The following is a 19,119-nucleotide window of genomic DNA, read 5'->3' on the forward strand; positions in this document are numbered from 1 at the left end:
ATATAATGTTTTGAAAAAATGAAATCAGTGAAGGGAATTATAATTTGAAAAAATGAGATTTGATAAAATGATTTTTATTTTTTAAAGATTTTAGTGGCGGACTAAATAAATTTTTTTCCCCATCCCGTTGAAAGGAGATTTCTATTTTTTGAAAATTTTAGTGGTGTACTAAATAAATATTTTTTCCTCATCCCGTTGAATGTAGATTCCATCAAATGAGCTAATATTTTAACATTTTAACGGAATGAGATACCTCCATATCTGAACAAATCAAACATGATAAAAAATGAAATTCAATTCAAGTTCTATCAAATTCCATCGGAACCTATGAACCAGAGCAACTTTATATTCATTTTAGATTTGAAAACACAATTGTTGCAATAGGGTGCAATGTACCATCGTACACTTTAACTTAAACTTGTGTTCATCCCCAAAATTTAAAAGTTTTCTCTATGGTTTGTCCTCTAAATTTATCAACCCGACTATTGTGTACTTAAGTTTTTGTTTCTCTCATTCGGTTAGCACAAAAGTCTGGTTTTACTCAACCCGAAGTGGGTTTGGTCTACGGGACTAGATACCGAGATTGATCAAACTCAAACCAGAAAAACCGATTTTTGATGAACCGAGTTTTTGCCCAAAATCAAACCCAATTCAAGTTTGAAAACCGAATCTACTTTTAAACTGTTGGGTTTTCTAAAAACTGAACTGGTTCCGGGTTTAAGGCTTTTAAAATAACCGGTCATTTTTGTTCAAGCCTACCCTCGGGTAATCATATTTTTGTCCTCTAATTCTATTTACTTTGTTTTTTTTGTCTTTTTAAATTGCGCACAAAACGGGCCTAATGAGGTTGGTCATATGGGCTTGATATTAGTTTGGGTCTTGATGATGTCGGTCGTATCGGCTTAGATGCCTACCACCACCGGTGAATGAAGGCGGCTGGACGGAATATTATTAGCGACCATAACTCAAGGGACCCAACAAGAGCTGCAAATCCAAGATTTTCAAAAAACCCTAAAATTAGGTCAAGATGGGGAAGAAACAGCACAGTAAAGATCGTATGTTCATAACGACTACCGAATGGGCCACCGAGTGGGGCGGCGCTAAATCCAAAGACCTCCGTACCCCTTTCAAACGCCTTCCCTTCTATTGCTGCGCGTACTCCCCCTCTCTCACTTTATCTTGTTTTTTCCCTTATATATATATATATATAAATATATGATAATTTGTAATTGATTATGCAGGCTAACATTTACTCCCTTTGAGGATGCAGTCTGCACTCAAGATGGCAGTGTTTTTGATATCATGTACATCTCTCTCTTTGCTTTTATTCTGACGAGTTCATGGAGAAATCTATACTTTGATTTTTATAAGTTCCCCAAAAGTTAATTTTTCCAATAATTGAACTATTATTGTTGCGAGCTTTTGGCAACAAGGAACAAAATTTCATGTTAAGCTTAGGTTAAATGCCAGTAAAATACCCTGATCATTCCGTGCTTTCTTTTCTAGATGTTTAGTTGTATAAGCGTATTTCTGAATTTTTTGTTGTAGGCACATAATTCCTTACATAAGGAAGTACGGAAAGCATCCTGTTTCTGGAGCTCCTCTCAAACAACAAGATCTCATCCCACTAACGTTTCACAAGAATTCTGAAGGTATATCATTGCTTCTTCCCACTTCCCTCATGTTTTAACATGTATATTTTTCCTGAATTACTAGATACCTTAGCCAAATAGCTGTACTGATCTTTTGCTTAATTGTAAACTAAGGAATGCATTTATCATACGAGTACAATTTGTCCAATGATTTTTGACTAAGTTAAGATGAGCTGTGACTTACGAGTTACAATACCACAACTTATTTATCAGAATGACTGGTTAACGGTATACATATTTATAGGGACTATATATAATATTGGCTGACAATTTTTTTGGGATTTTTTCTCACTTTTTGTATATTACTAGATAGATACATATCTTTTCTACAAGCTTCGCCTTCCATTCACGCATAGAGATAGCATTTTAGCTATTATATGATATGATGTGTATTCGATTTTATATACGTTACTTTTGGTATTAACTGTATGTCTCTACTATGTATAAAATATATTGGTGCCAATACTTCTGTAGGCATCTCTTACATTTTGAGAATTTCTTTACTATTTTGTAGGGGAGTATCATTGCCCTGTGCTGAACAAAGTTTTTACGGAGTTCACTCACATAGTTGCAATTAAGACAACTGGAAATGTGTTCTCTTATGAGGTTTATTTCTATATCTATATAGTCATCAATAATTTTTATTTTCTTATAAAAAGTTTATATGTCTGAACAAAAGCATCCAACTTCGTATCTTCCATAGGCAATTAAAGAATTGAATCTTAAAACCAAGAATTGGAAAGAGCTTTTAACTGATGAACCCTTCAAAAGAGAAGACATCATTACAATCCAGGTAATGCATTTAGTATGTCACGTAATGCATTAATTTATATGTCACAGTGGCCTCACTATACATATTCAATGGCAGAATCCAAATGCACTTGATAGCAAAACTCTGGTGGATTTTGACCATGTCAAGAAAAGCTTGAAAGTTGATGATGAAGGTAATTTTAGTAGTCTTTTTTATATGACCAATTTAAATAGGCATCATGACAGTGAACATTTTAAAATTCCCTTTTCAGAACTTACAAAAATGGAGTCAGATCCAACCTACAACATCAATGTGATCGGTGATATTAAGCAGATGCTAAAGGAGCTTAAGACAGAAAAGGGACGAGAACTTGCATTACATGGAGGTGGTGGAGACAAGGCACAAAATGAAAGGGCTGCTGCACTCGCTACCATCTTGGCCGCTCGAGAACGTATAAAAGATAACCCAAAATCAGATGGTGAAGTAAAAGCTCAACAGGCTTTTAGTATTGTTGATGCTGCATCTGCTTCTGTGCATGGAAGAAGTGCTGCTGCTGCCAAAGCTGCTTCAAGTGATAAAACTGCTGCTCGAATAGCCATGCATATGTCTGGTGACAGGACACCAGTAAATGCTAAGATGGTCAGTATTCTTTTCTTCGATCATTCTACATATAACATATAATGGTAAATCCCATGAACATGGTACAAACCATTCTCATTTGTTTTCAGGTAAAGAGTCGTTACACAAGTGGAGCAACATCTAGATCTTTCACATCTACTTCATATGATCCAGTCACAAAGAATGAGTATGAATATGTAAAAGTTGAAAAAAACCCAAAGAAAAAGGGTTATGTTCAGCTGCATACTACCCATGGTGATCTAAACATCGAACTACATTGCGATATAGCTCCTAGAGCATGCGAGAACTTCATCACTCTCTGTGAACGAGGTTATTACAATGGAGTAGTTTTCCACAGAAATATAAGGTATCTTATTTTCTGTGTTGCTGTGTTTCATGACTTTCATCCTAAGCGTCAACTTATATTTTCTGACATAATTTTGCAGAAACTTTATGATACAAGGTGGTGATCCAACTGGGACCGGGAAAGGAGGTGAATCTATATGGGGAAAGCCCTTTAAAGATGAAGTAAATTCGAAATTGCTTCATTCTGGAAGGGGTGTGGTGAGCATGGCAAACAGTGGGGCCCACTCCAATGGCTCACAGTTTTTCATCCTTTACAAGTCCGCAACCCATTTGAATTTCAAGCATACGGTTTTTGGTGGAGTTGTAGGAGGCTTGCCAACTTTGTCAGTAATGGAGAAGGTCCCTGTTGATGATGACGATCGACCTCTGGTCAGTCTAACCTTCTAATCTTTCTCAACTCACCTTGTTAATATGTGGTTGACTAGTGGTTACCCTCTTGTGCCATTTGCCATCTTTTAATAGGTAAACCCAAGAGATCCCGATTCAACACCCCTGGCCGAAGGAAATCGGCTAGTCCAATAACCTCCAATTTAACTTAGAACCTTGATGAATGTTTTTAATGTTCCACTATAACCTGTGTTTATTCTTCCGTTATCTGTTAATGTATATTACTTTCAAAAGGAAAAAAAATTATCTGTTACTGTAAATGGGTTGTTGGTATGTTACCAACTCACCGACTCCTTTGCTTACCTTCCATTCTTTCATCAATTTGTGATGGTTTAGAATCCCTTAACCAAGTTTTTAACATCTTTGTCAAGCGAATACACATACAGTAATTACCCAAGGAGATGGGCAAGTCATCACCTTGAGGGGCTACTGCTCTGATATTGCTCTGAAATATCCCAGCCCAATGCAATAGGCTAATGTAATAACCTTTAGATCAACATAAAACTATGGTAGAAGTTATTAGTAGCCCAATACTCTATGTGGGACAAGTTGCTACGAACTCCCTCACTTGAAGTCCATCTCACTCTTCAGTAGTTCAATCCATGTGGAATGAGTTGTTACACCTGGTAATTAGTTAATTAATAGTTTGGGCTTTGGACTGGGAGTAAGGTCAAGATTATTCGTGTGTTCTTGGTCTGATCAGTTGTTGGGAGGATCTGTGTTAGAATGACACATTGACACGTATTTGGTAGATTGATCTACAAAATGAAATTACAGAGAAGACAACAATAAAAAAACATTGTCGTTCTAGTCATTTGCCTCTCCTTATTAAATGATTCTCTGGCTATCTGCCATAAAAATTATTGTTATCAGTACATAAAGCTTTCATTTTATGTACCCTATCAATTAGTAGCTTGTTTAGTTCTGAGTTAATGCACATATATGTGTAGTTTTTGTTCTATGAGCTCTTGCGTACCTTAACATTTTTGTTATATTTCTGTGCCAAGCCTTAAATACTCTACTTTACTGTTTCATATACGAAGTTCCAATTTTATTATATTTCCTGGATCTTGAAATATGCCTCATTTAAAAATCTTATGCATCGACAACAAAACAAAATCAGAGAAGAAACTTAATACTGATTTCTTATCATGTTGTCTTTTCTGTTTTTTCTGGTATAAGAATTATTTGTAATTATGAGTTGTGACATATTTTTTTGGCACTTTTCAGGAAGAGATAAAGATAATTAGTGTATCAGTATTTGTGAATCCTTACTCAGAACCAGATGAAGAAGAAGAGGAAAAGAAGACTGAGGAGGAAAAGACCATTGAGGATGAAGAAAATGTAAGCGTCTTGATTAACTTAATGTGATCGTTTTCTCTATTTATATTGCAAGTTTTATTTTATAAATATTTATACCTGTTTTTGGTCTATGTTCAGGAAAAGATTGGATCATGGTATAGCAATCCTGGCACGGGAGCTGATGCAGAAGGTTCTGGTGGCGGTGTTGCTAAATACCTAAAAGCAAAGACCACCAAGGTGGACTCGACCTCTGCATCTGATGGTAATGCCATCGTAAAGAAAAGGAAAGTAGTTGTCTCAAAAGAACAACTTAATAATTTTTCTGATTGGTAAGAATTACAACTTTTACGCATTATCGTCTAAGCAGTTGGTGTGCCGTGAAGAAGGTACACAAACATAGGATTGGATTATTTGTTACCGAGTAATCGAGTAGTAGAGTTACCCTCTGTCATTTGTCCTGAAGGCATTCCAGGGTAACTGGCTCGGGAAACCAAACCCAATTCCAAGAGCATTGGATTATTTTGATCCAGAATGTAGTTGTATTTTATGTACCGTTGTGCATTTAATGAGGAAGAAAAATGTAACAATATTTGCATGGATCGGTAAAGCTACAATTCTTTGGTTTTAACCATACATCACCATATGGTCCAAGTATGAATGAGTATTGGCCCCTAAGTGGATGCAAGAGATCTATAATGGTTGTCGTACTTAGTCGCTCATCTGTCATCTTTGTTCGATGACAATCTGACTAATCTGTACTTGGAGGCCCACCAAAATAAAATCTATAACAATGTCAGTCGTATTTTATGGGAGAGGATTCCCAAAAGTTATTCCAACTATTAAGTTGGGAAAATCTTGACCCTTGGATGAAAATCAAGGGTTAAAATTCAAAGATAAGTTTTAAATCTTAACCCTTGATTTTCATTCAATGGTCAAGATCTTCCTAACTTGAATAGTAAAGTTGGGATAACTCTAGGGAATCTTTTCCCGTATTTTATCCCTTAATGGTTGTGATTAAGTTTCAAAGTGGTGTATGATTTTTGATATTATTTTTTGAAATGGTTATTATTATGCCTGAATGTTGATACGTACCATCCAATTCATAATAATCCATCGACAAGCCTAGTGAGATGAGGGAGTTCACAATGGCTGTAGTCGTAACTAACATAATTGATGGGTCTTAAGTCGGTTTTTAATGGAGGCTTCACATCTGGTAACGTCGGCTGCAAGATGGATACAGGTCTGTTTTGGGCATGAACACTTTAGTCTTGGTGGTTTTGGCATTTTACATCAATTTAGCAGGCCTTTTAGGTTTTTATCCTTAATTGTATGGACATTGGTCTATAAATTAGTGTGAGTTTTTGATTAGCAGGGATAGTGTTGGTTTCGATCATTAGCTTGGTCAATCCATTGACACCCCAACATCTCATCATTGGTGTAACAATGAACTTTACTGCTTACGTGCGTATGACATATCTCACCGGAGGGAACAACCAATGGCAAGAGTACTGGGGGAGGGCATGGCAAGAGAGGTGCAAGAATATCAACTGTTGTCCAACTTAGCAAATCTTGTTTTGATGTATATTATTCTCAATTATAATTCACTTTAAAACAAACATGATAAGATATCTACTTTATTTTTTAATCATGACGGACCTTTTTTAATAGCCTTTTGGTAAAGTTTATCCAAGACGATATTGTTTCGAGTGGCCGACAATGAATTGAACTATATGTACCTGTCAAAAAAACTTGAAAGTTAGCAACATGATGCGCTATAAGTAACATTGTGTACGATTGCTGTATCAAATGTATCTCCATTTAGAATCAAATCCAAAATATGCAATCGATAAAAGCATTTAGAAAGTAAATTGCATCTACTGAGGTCTGAAGTTAAGATATTTATCATTATTGACTAAAAATTGTGCCTATTCATACTCAGATATATTGAAGTTTAAGTACATTATATTTTTTTTAACAACAAATTGTAAACTACTATTACCCTATTTAAATACACCAAGAAATACTACTGTCAGAGTTTGAACCTTGGTCATAGCACCTTGGAATCCCTTTCTAGCATTATAGTTCCTCACAGCTGATAGTGGGATGTTTGGATGAGTTTTGGATTGTTTGGGATAGTTTTTGTGTATCTAATTAACTCGTCTATGGTGGTATTCTACTTATGATTTTCCAATTGAGGCTGCTTGGTGAATTGGTATATGCGAGTCAAACGCTTTGACAGAAGATTTAGGCCAAATTAGAATAGTGCTTTGGGGTATTCTGGGTTTATGATAGCTATTGTAATAAATTTAAATACTAATGGTTCATATTCTAATCATTTTGACATTGCAAAATATGGATAAAAAGACTAACATAACAATTTGAGTTGAAAATTTTTGTTGTTAGCATGCTAATTTATAGAATTTGGTGTTATGATAGCTTTTTAGTGAAAAGTGAAAAATTTGATGTTTATATTAGATATCTTATTTTATACCAATTACCAAATTTGTTGTTTTAATATAAATATGGTCTTATTGAAATTTATAGACGTTAATGAATATATAAATAGGGGCCATGCTTTATAATGGGGTCATCTACGTAGAGTTTTTTTGAAAAAGGATTCAAAAGATGAAGAAAAGTAAAGGTTTATGGGCCAGCACATGCAGAGTAAGGCAGAAGCAATTGAAAAAATATAAGGGTCTAAAGTGGCGTATTGTTGAAGTTTGAGGGAGTCAGCTTTCATTAAAAATCAGGTTAAATTTTAAATGGGTCCTTTAGTACAACTAAAATTTCAAAGTTAAAAATGAAGTACCTAGTAGCGCATGTCTATGAAAATGATCGAATTAATTGTAAAAATGTATAAATGTATGAATTATATTGGCTTTCTTTAGATATAAGATAATAAACATACAATATAATACTATATTATATGAAGAAAAAATGGAGCAACTTTAAGCCAATATCTAATTTTTAGATATAGACAGAAGTGATATTAGAAAAAAAATTAAAAGGACATAATAAAAGATTTATAAAAAACAAATACAGAAAGTGACAAAATTTAAAACTTTATAGAAAAAGTCTAAGGTTATCTCCAATATTAAGGACGCTCTTAGACGTCCTTGAGCTGTCACATCATATTCTTACAAATCTTTATACATCCATATAAATTTTTTAAATCCTATAATTTTATTTCTGACCATACAAATATTCTTACATATCATTTTACCTCTAACTAAATACAAAAATATATTAGCTAAAGACAAGTAAGAGCATGCTCTTAATCCTTCAAAAAATCTTTAATTTTAGACAAGCTTTAATGGCAAAGGATATTTAAGAGCGCCTAATGGCGCCTAAAGACGCCATTGAAGATAGCCTAAAAATCCATGATTAAATTTCATTTCCAAGAGAATCTCTCTTGTCCTTTTTGGTTCCACTTCTGCGTATGAGTGTCAAAAATAGGAATTATTGATTCACAGACCAAATTTATCCTATTCATGATGAATATGAAATCACCTCACTAATGAATACACGTTTTAATTAATCCATGTCCCATGCAAATGAAATGTTAACAAATTTATCGACCCACGATGTGGATGTACGTTCAAAATTATTTTATTTTTGTTTCTTTACATTGCTATCCATTAACGGAACGTGATCATTGTATTTGGGGACCAAGCTCATAATTGATGTGTAAAACATAACTATATCGTATCCATATAAGGCCCCTTCTTATAGGAACTTACTTTTAACCCACGTCTAACACTATTCATCAGTTTCTTTCTCTTCTAGACACACCAAGAACACCTCCTCCTTATAACCTCACTTCTTCCACTCACATCATCTATTCGGGCCCCACTTTCCTTCACAAAACGCGTGTCTAAAAATGGAACAAACGGAAAAGACGCAACATAGGACACACTAGTGCTAATAGTGTCCAAAATCTTGGTGGCGTCGGACGTGGCCTAGACGTCTTATAAGGACAGGCCTAAACGTTCATGTTATGTAAAAAAATGATTTTTTTTTGAACGACGACAACGACCACTAACAAATTGCTAATGATCACTTTTATAGGGTACAATTACAATTACAATAATCTAGATAAATAACAAACACTGTATTTCTGAAAACTTTAAGGGTTAAGATTGCAAAAAGGTTGAAAATAACTTGTGTCAATTACAGTAACCCGAAACACAAGAAAAATTCTTATTAATAAAGACCAAACCACTTGTTTTCATTTCGTGATTTTTTTGATGTAATCTCATACAAGTTTCGGGAAATACACGACTTCCAAACATGGACCAGAACATAAAGCATAAACAAAGTGATAACACCATCGAAGCGGCCAGCTAACCAGCTAAATAGCATATTGCTAGTATCTAGCTATGATACATTCTAAATAATAAGATATATAAAATGTGCATATAAACAAATTAAAATCTGGAGGTTTAGCACCCACCCGGTCGATCTCTTCATAGTTTCAGGCTTGTTGTTATCTCTATTTTGTAATCATATGTACATGGTCTGTTTTTTTTATACCACAGAAACTTGGAGAGAAGTTCCCACGAACAGTTCTTTTACTTTTCTTCTATATATATGTCTCTTTGTTTGGCTTGCTTTTAGTGGCCCTACAACTAAAGGAACATCATAAGTTCGTCTTATTATGAACGTCATAACTAACTTAAAAGAACTCATGAGGATTGGGTGAGATTAAAAGAAGCACTAAGCTTTTGGGCAAGTGAAACTAAATTGAGACTAGCTGTAGATCCATTCATATTTTCATGTATAATTGATCGAGACTTGAGGTTGGATATTGTAAAACAAGTATTAAAGTAAAACAAATAAGACAAGATCTTGACCCTTAGATCATGATTAAATTGATGCATAGAGATTCATGAAGCAATTGATGCACGATGATCTTCAGTGAAAAAAAACCTATTGTTTTATTTATTTTACTTTAATACTTGTTTTAATTTACCTAAAACCTTATAAAATAACTAAAAGGTGTCAAATATATATGAGTACTGAGTATAAACTTAAAAGGTATTATTAAAATCTTTTTATAAAATGATATGGTGGCTATGCAAACTTATACATGATAACTTGACTATGCTTATCTGCTTACTGATATACAAACTTAGACATAATAACGTCATTACTTTTCAGATAACTTTTAAAAATTTCGTTACCCTTTTAGCTAAATTTCTAGTATGCATATGAATTATAAATAACAAAATCTTTTTTATTATTTTTTATTTTTATCTCTATCAATTAAAGGAAAAATGTTTTTTCTTTCAATTTGTTGTCCATTTTGTCTTTAATTTCCCGATACAAATTAAAAATTATGATACAAAAGGAAATTTTCTTTCATTTTATCTTCCCTTTCTCTATATATTATTTCCAACACAAGTGGCAATTGAGATTTGAAATGGAGGGAAGTTTAAGGTAAAGGTGTAAATACCAGTTAACCGGTTCCGATTATTTTTTTTAGTAATCGATTCCGGTTTTTTTTTTATAATAAAAAAAAAACCGATTACGGTTAACCGATTACGGTTAACCGGTACCGGTTAATAACCGGTTTGGGTTTTAAAAAACTATAACCGGTGTAATCAGTTTCGGTTAATAATAACCGGTTAACCGATACTGGTTAACCTAATAGGTTATTTTTTTAACCGCCCACTATCAATAATATATAAGCCAAAAGGGGTTTTCTTTTTCAACATAAAACAAGTTGTTCCGTCCGAATCTACCCACAAACACCACTTCTCTTCATCATCATCTACCCGTCATGGCCGCCACATATATCGATGTATATATATATGACTGGGCGGTTAGTGGAACACACATACACACACAGGCACACAGTACGCAATATTTTTGATGATCTTGAAGAGGTGATTCAGTGGAGGATCTTGAAGAGGTGATCAGTTGGTTCTTTCTCCGGTCTCCGATGCTTTTTTCTTTCTTTCCAGATGTATTTGACTTCATTTTTCTTTTTATATCTCGATGTATATATATACCACCCAGTAAGTGGTGAGTGGTAAGTATAAAATAGAAAACAATCCCAATTATATATAATTAATCGATTAAGCGGTTACAACTAAAAATAAAAACCGATTATCGGTTAACCGATTAGGAATCGGTTTTTGGTTTTGAAAGTGCAAATCGATTACTAACCGGCGGTTTTTCCTAACCTATAATCGGTTTGTACTGTATCGGTTACTAACCAGTTACGATTATAGGTTAACTTTCGAATCGGTTCGATTAACCGGTTTTTTTTTACACCTCTAGTTTAAGGTAATGAAAAGGAAAGAATCATGACTTCACAAACGTGTAATGACCACGCCATCATAACATAGAAGAACGCTTTCAAAATAATCCAGAACAAAGAGTTGAAGGGGTGGGGACCCATATACTTTTATGGGCCAAATGGGCCTTTTTTCTTCATTATTTAAACAAGGCCGGATTTGTTCCAACATAGAAAATTAAAAAGACTAAGGGCTTGATTGCTACAAATGAACAAACAACTTTATGTCAAGATTCCATGGCCCCTCTTGTGTATTATTGTTGGCATTTTATTTTAAATTTTATATGCATTGTATTTTATTTTAAAATAAAAATGTGTATCTTTTGAGTGAGTTTACTACTCGTAATTAATAAGTGGATTAGCTAAGTCTTGAAGGAGTCTTTATTGGATGATCTCACAAGATACCAACTCCATTTTAGTTCTAAACCCCCACCTTGGACCTATTCCATCTCTTTTAACAAAAATAAAAAAATACCCATAATAATAATAATGATATATAAACGTAAGGATTATTGTTATCTAGTGGTCCTCTTGAAAACTTGATTGCCAACTATAATTTTTGTAACTTTTTAAATCAAGAAAATGATGTATCTTGTGTGTGACATATGAAACACGAGCCTATACTAGATAGAACTATAGAAGTCGTATAAATTACCTCAACATGCAATGTGTTTGTTTAATGCATACACATGATCGTATATATATAGACTTAAAGAATTGATCCGTAAGTGATATTACTTTTAGCCAACTCGATTGTATTTAACACTTAATGTGTCATACTTAAGTTTTTTACCAAACCCGATTAGGCATTATGACTTGGTTAATTTGTTATGATTCCTATGTTATGGTGATGTTATGTTGATCACCACATAAGTAGGATCCGGATCGGATTAGGTTTGTTGAATCGAGTTGTTATCTTTTGAAATATTTTTGATAAACCAATCCATGAGTGATAAGGGAGAATGATGGAATGGATTGGTTGACTACATGTCACCGATTCAAACTTGAGCCACTATGGGTTTTACCGCAGTGAACATTTAAACGGTGAGTTTTCGTGACCGTTAGTACTCTTTCAAAGTCAAATATTCATCACCTGACTATTATTATTAATATGATTAGCTAGAACTCTTAGCCTTTAATCTGTTTTCAAGAGACTAATTAAACTTTTTTATACATATGAAATTGAAATTGAATATCAAGTATAAGGTTTACAAAGTACGTACGCGTAATTTCATATTTACAATATATTAGCTTTAACTTATAATCACAAATAAAAAGAAGTTGGAGTAACAAATTAGAATTCTTCTAGACATTTTAGTTTTTCTATTTGGCATTGCTCGAAGTCAAATTATTATCATACCTACTAATGTAAGGAGCGTTCATTTGAAACAGTAAATGGATTATATTACGGGTAAGAATAATGACTACCTTTGTTAACGAAAAATGTTTTTTTTTTCTTACCATGACCACAAACCAACTATATTTGCTTATAGTGGGGCAGTTGGGCACTCGGGCCCATCAAATACGAAATCCTGGCTCCATCCCTACATCTAGCTACATTGTTCTTTCAACAAATATAGTAAATTCTATCTTACTTCATGCATATTACAATAGTGCACATTTTTAATAGATATTTTATAAAGAAAAAAAAAAAGAGACTAAACTAAAGAGGTATTCTAAATGAATTATAGCTATAACTACCTTACTTCACATCAACAAAAGGGTGATATAACAAACAATGAGTAATTGGTAAACAAATATTAATCAGAATATGTTACCTTAAGTAATGCTATTCAATCCAAGTCAAACCCCTCATTCTTCAATTAAACCTCTAACTTAAATAAAAAAAAAAAAATTAACAACAAAAATCCCAATTTTCCTTTCTTCCAAAAAAGTGGAAAATAAAAGTAAAAGTCATACAATACCCACTCACACCATCCCATCCACGTGCCACAATCACTTTTTCTTTTTCCTTTTTCTTTTTGTTACTTTGGGTGGAAGTCACAATCATATCATTTTCCATGCACTAGCCCACACTACCGGCGTTTCTTTCCAACTTAAGAACATCCCAGCCGATGAATCTGGCGTCGGATTCATCGACCACCCTTCCCTATACCTCCGCAACAACGCACGAACATCGTCACAAACTTCATCGCTATACGAAACCGGACTAAAACCACTTGCATGAAACCTACTAGACCATCTGGCCGCGCTCTCTCGCCTCTCCATTGACTCGACAGGTGTACACGCCACTAAGTCCATAATAGCCCGACCCGCACCACGCTCCAACATCAACCTTTCATTACTAGTTTTCGGAAAACTTTCATCAAGCGTCTCAAAATAAACCCTAAACCATCTCAAACACTCTTGAAACCCTCTAACAAACTCAAATCCATCACTCCCAATATCCAAATCAGCCTCTTCATCAACAACCGTAATTATCTTAGGATTCAAGCTACGAAAAGTCGACATTAAATAGTCCCTACGTTGACTATTGACCGAACGTAACGTGCCATTCAAGTTAATAGCAAGTGCTTCATCATCTTGAATACCTAATTCCCTAAAATTTAAATCCGATAAATCACCCAAATGATGTATAACATTGAATTTAAAAGGAACACCCATTAATCTAGCAAACTTTTCCATACGATTTCCTATTTCTCTCATAACCTTTTGGACTCCATTGCCCGATAATCCATCTCCGCCGCCTAACTTGGATGTGACGATTGTGGTGATACGTAGATGTGGTGTTTCATCCGTACGTGTTGCAATAGCTTCAAGTAAAGTAGGCCATTGTGTACAAAAAGTGTTACTTACATCAATTATATGTAACTTACTTTCACCATCAAAGGCTTCCATAATGGCACCATTACTAGCAACGTGACCAAAAGTTGTCCAAGGACTGACTTCTTGGAATTTTAGTACAAGTTTTCTTGTAGATTCAAATGAACACATTTTATCAGAAGCTGATGACAGAGTCCGGTAAGATCTCTCACCGGACTCTGTCATACGAGCAAAGAGTGCTTGAAGGAAATAAGATGATAATTTTTGGTCAGTGTCACCATAAGGAGAGCTAAGCTCATTTAGCATCCACATTAACTGTTGCAAGCGTGCACTATTTTTATCAGCCACGGCTCGTGCGGCATCAAGAAGGATGTCGTAAGCCCAAGAGTTGGTAGTGAATGAGTTTGAGTACTCCATGGTGACGTCATGAACCGGTGAGTATGAGTAATTGATGTGCGGATCGGATGATTGTTGATGTTCGGAGGACGAAAAGGCGGCATAGTGGGAGGACAAGGGTGGTGGGGTGTTTGTGGTGCTAGTTGTTGGAGTTGGTGTGTTGGATGATTGGTGGTGTTCATAAGATGGTTGAGGGTGTGATGAAGAATAGTATTGGTTATGGTGATGTTGGTGTCTTGAAGAAGAAGAGAAATCATCTTCATCCATGAAAAAGTTGAAGCATTCTTCTTGATCTTGATTTTGTTGGTAATTGTTGGTAAAGTGGGATGATTTGGAACTACTTGAATTGGTTGTATTAGTGAAATTACTAGTGGAGTTGAAAGAGTGAGGTTGTTGGTGGTGTGAGGGTTGTTTTTGGAGGGTGACAAGCCTAAAGAGAGTATCCATAACAACTAGACATAACAAAAATTCATGAGGGATCTATAAATGGCATACAAGTGTTTGTGTTGTTTTGTTGGCCAGTTTTTAATGAGATTGGAAGAATTTGAGATAGAGAGAAAAAAGAATGTTTTCTTTTTTCTAGGCTATGTGTTTCGTTTCAGGCGAAGATGCTAGTCAAAATTTTGAATGGGTTTTTGTGCTTTTGAATCAGAATTCAGGAGTTCGCTTTGTACGTATTTTAAGAAAAGGGATGTCTAACATTATTAATTAGTTAGTGTGAGTAAAGCAAGTTTTAGATTCTTTTACTTATTATTATTATTTTTTTTATGATTCTTTTAATTGTTTATCATTAGACATAAATCAAACTTCAAATCTTAAATGATCAATATACATAAGAAATATAGTACCCTTATATAATAAAAGAAGAAAAATGATTAATCCCCTAATGAACTTAAAAATCATCCTAATTCATAAGATGGTGATAAGTGGAATCTATTTAATCTCTTTCCTAATCTTACCCTTTAAATTTTCACATATCATCATCTTATAAATTAGTAGTATTTTTGAGCTAATGAACTAAAAGGATTAATCATTTCAAAAAAAAAATATACAAATCCTCTATTAAATTTTCATAACGACAAATACATGACATGGTGGAAGGTTGAAATGAGTAAACGAGGAATATGCCTGGAAAATTGAGGATTGTGATTGGGAAGTGATTCTTGTACCACATATATTAATTAATCTTATTACATGTATGCTTTAATGGTTTGTACGGTATGTTTTAACAGTTGTATTGTGTGATAGATATATCAATATTTGTGGTACGAAAATTATTTTTCATTGTGATTAGGTCAGCTAATTTTTAAATACATCTATAACCCTTTATAAAGAGAACTAGGATTAAGAGATTAAGTATTTTTTTTTCTTCCCAAAATACCCTCAATATTTACATTACTTTCAAACATCTTGTCACTAAAATTCTAAAATTACCTTAAAAAACCTACAACCTTATCCCAAAACATACATGTTGGACTTAAAATACACTATGTTATTATTTTGGACTATTCTAATTAATAAACTTTCATGGTTTTTTTTTGTTTGTTGTTGATAAATCATGGTTACCCCCCCCCCCCGGTCCCCCCGGTCTCATATTAAGTGTCCTATATCTTTTTCTTTCAATTTTGACTAAATATATATTTGTCTGTGTTATATAACACTTGATATAACATATATGAATTGATTGAGTTTTAAATGTACTTTTTCATTGATATAACTTTCATCAACTAATATATAACACAAATAAAGATATTTATGGTTAAAGTTGGAAGAAAAGACTTGACCAGTAAAAATAAGACAACTAAAATGCGACGGAGGGAGTAATATTTACGATTTAGTACAAGTGGTTGGTTTGCAATCATCGTCATCATCTCATCTCGTTTATGTTTTATATTGTCCTCACCTTCAAGCCGCCGCAACGCGTGAGCACTAAGCTCGTATATTAAGATAAGATAAAATTAAGATTAAGATTAAATTTTGATTTGTTATTGTTTTGGATAAATTGAGGAATAGTGTGTATTTAAGTCATTTATTTGTTACAATTTTAAAATGGAATTTTATTTGGGATAAGTTAGAAAATTAAACATATTAGTATTTTAATTAAGTGTATCTTTAGATATGTAAAGGTGTATTACGATTTCTTGATATGTAAATTTCATATTTAATATTAATAATAATAATGAAATCTTTAAGTAATTAATAGGATTAAATAACGACAAAATCAAACTTTAATTTTATTAAATTGATCAATATGATTGATTAATAAGCTATTAGATCAGTTGTGTTTTAAAATAAATACATGTTGAAATTTGATAATATTATTCATTTTAAAAAATATTTTGTATCAAAAGTTAGTTGGATATATATGTTAATTATATCTTTTGTGACTAAAGTTAAATGTAGATAATACCTGTTAATATTTTTATATATTAGAGATACTTAATGACATGCTAAATGTTTATAATATCTTAATTAAACAAACATAGATAAATGATGTTGAAAATGGCGACGTTGTCATTTTTACAATCTTTTATTTTTTGATTATTCTAGACAGTGTATACGTATCTGAAAAATGGTGACATAACCTATGGGCCTTTTCTTTCGCGATCGGTCAAAATATAAAATAAAAAAAATTGGCTAGGCATAAGAATCTCCGACGAAAGTAGAAAGATAGAATGAGAAGATACAAAATTGGCTAGGCATAAAGAATGTGCCTGGACAAATACGAAGATAAAATGAGCGGAAGAAATAAAAAGCGATTCAAATTGTTAGTTTTACTAATAACAACCCAAATTAACATGCAAATGGGATGTGAGATTATGAGAACACATGACCAAAAATACAATTTACTCTAATAATAATTTATGGATAAATGATAAATTTCACACTTCTCAATTTATATAGATGACGTCAAACATATAAAAAGCAATGCAAGCGTGAGAAAGATAAAGCTACCTGCTACCTACCGGCGTGAAGTTCGATCTAGTGTGTGATGATAAAGCCCACCATATATATATATATACACATACACACTTACATACACCATGGCCACCACCATCATCACCACACCCACTGCACCTCCTTCAACCAGACATTTCCATTATTTCACATTTCTTTGCCTCCTCAAACATCTCCAAACTCTCCTTTTTAAACATTTCTGCAACTTTTTCCAACACACCAAGACTACCTTTTTTCATTTTTATTATACTTAACAAAACAACATCATATAATATATATATATATATATATTTATGGATGTTGACAATATTATCATGTAATAAAAGATTTATGGATGTTGACAAAAAAATCTGAATTCCTATTTATAAATTTTAAGAAAATATTATCATGGTTTTATATATTAATATATATTTTAAGACTTGTATAAATTACAATTAAATTAACGTAACATATGTATCGTGACAAAACTATTGTGAAAATAGCTTTTATATATGTTAACAAAGTTTCAAGATGTTGGTTGGCACTCGTATCGGGAATGACTTCTAATAAAAACTTTAAAATTCATATACAAGTACCTGCTTTTCGGATAACTACATGTTTCAAGTAAAAATCAAACATTATATTCGATAACAAAGTAAACTTCATGTATACGTTGATGATTCTTGTAGAAATGCTTGTAAGACTATTACAATATGATGTGTTCGCTTTAAATTTGAGTACGTATATATTGTCATTATCTTGTGTGGATTGTGTATATTAAATGGATTAAGATCCTCTAAAGTTATGATAACTTTATAGGTAAAACTGAGAGGATCTCAACCTTTGAATTGAAATCAAGCGTTAAGATTCAAAAATCAAGTTTGAATCTTGACCTTTGATTTTAATCCAAAAGTTAAAATCCTTTCAACTTTACCTATAAAGTTGTCATAACTTTAGAGGATCTTAATCCATATTAGATAATGAGACAACATGAAATTTTTATATTGAAACGGAGTTTTTGTTTTACATGGTACCCATCATAATGTTATTCCATATTTTCTCCCAATAAAGAATATTATATAAGAATTTTGTCTATTCAAGGTATAGAAGCATGGAAATGGAATGAGCATGCCTCCTTTATATGCTTTAATCCCCAATCATCATATGCTCTGCTCCAGAGTTTTCATATTTATACTCTAGTCTATTTGCTCCCCATTATAACTTTTTGCAGTTTGAACCCAACCTAGCTACCCCATTATTTCATATATATATATATATATATATATCAGTAACCCGGATGACTACATCAAGTCACATGTTTGCTATCCATTGCTTATTGTCATATGCATCTTTAGTAGTTCATTACAAGCATCTTTATTCCTTCAAATAAACCTATAAAATATGAACAAATTATCCGGAAATGACAAATTATTTACTTAGATGTACATACCCTACCCTAACCTAACTAGGACAATTATGTGGTTGTTAACAATTTATGTGGTTGTTAACAATTTTTATCCAGGGCCCAACATGTTTACCTTAAAGAAGATTCGAACTTGAGAATTCTCGTGATGTGGCAAAACTATCGACCAGTAGGTCATATTGGTGATTGCATTTGGTGATTG

General features: G+C 33.1%; 2 protein-coding genes across 2 annotated transcripts; one reads left to right on the forward strand and one right to left on the reverse strand.

Annotated features, from left to right (window-relative positions):
• The first annotated feature begins 844 nt into the window (after positions 1-844).
• LOC122579216 (peptidyl-prolyl cis-trans isomerase CYP65) lies at positions 845-5,709 on the forward strand. Its single transcript, XM_043751335.1, has 11 exons — positions 845-1,155; positions 1,242-1,304; positions 1,549-1,652; positions 2,167-2,258; positions 2,356-2,445; positions 2,521-2,596; positions 2,675-3,042; positions 3,132-3,388; positions 3,468-3,756; positions 5,005-5,118; positions 5,215-5,709. The coding sequence occupies exons 1-11, from the start codon at positions 1,028-1,030 to the stop codon at positions 5,407-5,409; spliced, it is 1,776 nt and encodes a 591-aa protein (XP_043607270.1). The 5' UTR covers positions 845-1,027; the 3' UTR covers positions 5,410-5,709.
• Positions 5,710-13,083: 7,374 nt separating this feature from the next.
• On the reverse strand, positions 13,084-15,181 carry LOC122580285 (protein SHORT-ROOT). Its single transcript, XM_043752562.1, has one exon. It carries the CDS (start codon positions 15,002-15,004, stop codon positions 13,385-13,387), a length of 1,620 nt encoding a protein of 539 aa, XP_043608497.1. The 5' UTR covers positions 15,005-15,181; the 3' UTR covers positions 13,084-13,384.
• Positions 15,182-19,119: the final 3,938 nt, after the last annotated feature.

Source organism: Erigeron canadensis, chromosome 8 (genome assembly GCF_010389155.1).
Source record: "Erigeron canadensis isolate Cc75 chromosome 8, C_canadensis_v1, whole genome shotgun sequence".
Classification (NCBI taxonomy): Eukaryota; Viridiplantae; Streptophyta; class Magnoliopsida; order Asterales; family Asteraceae; genus Erigeron; species Erigeron canadensis.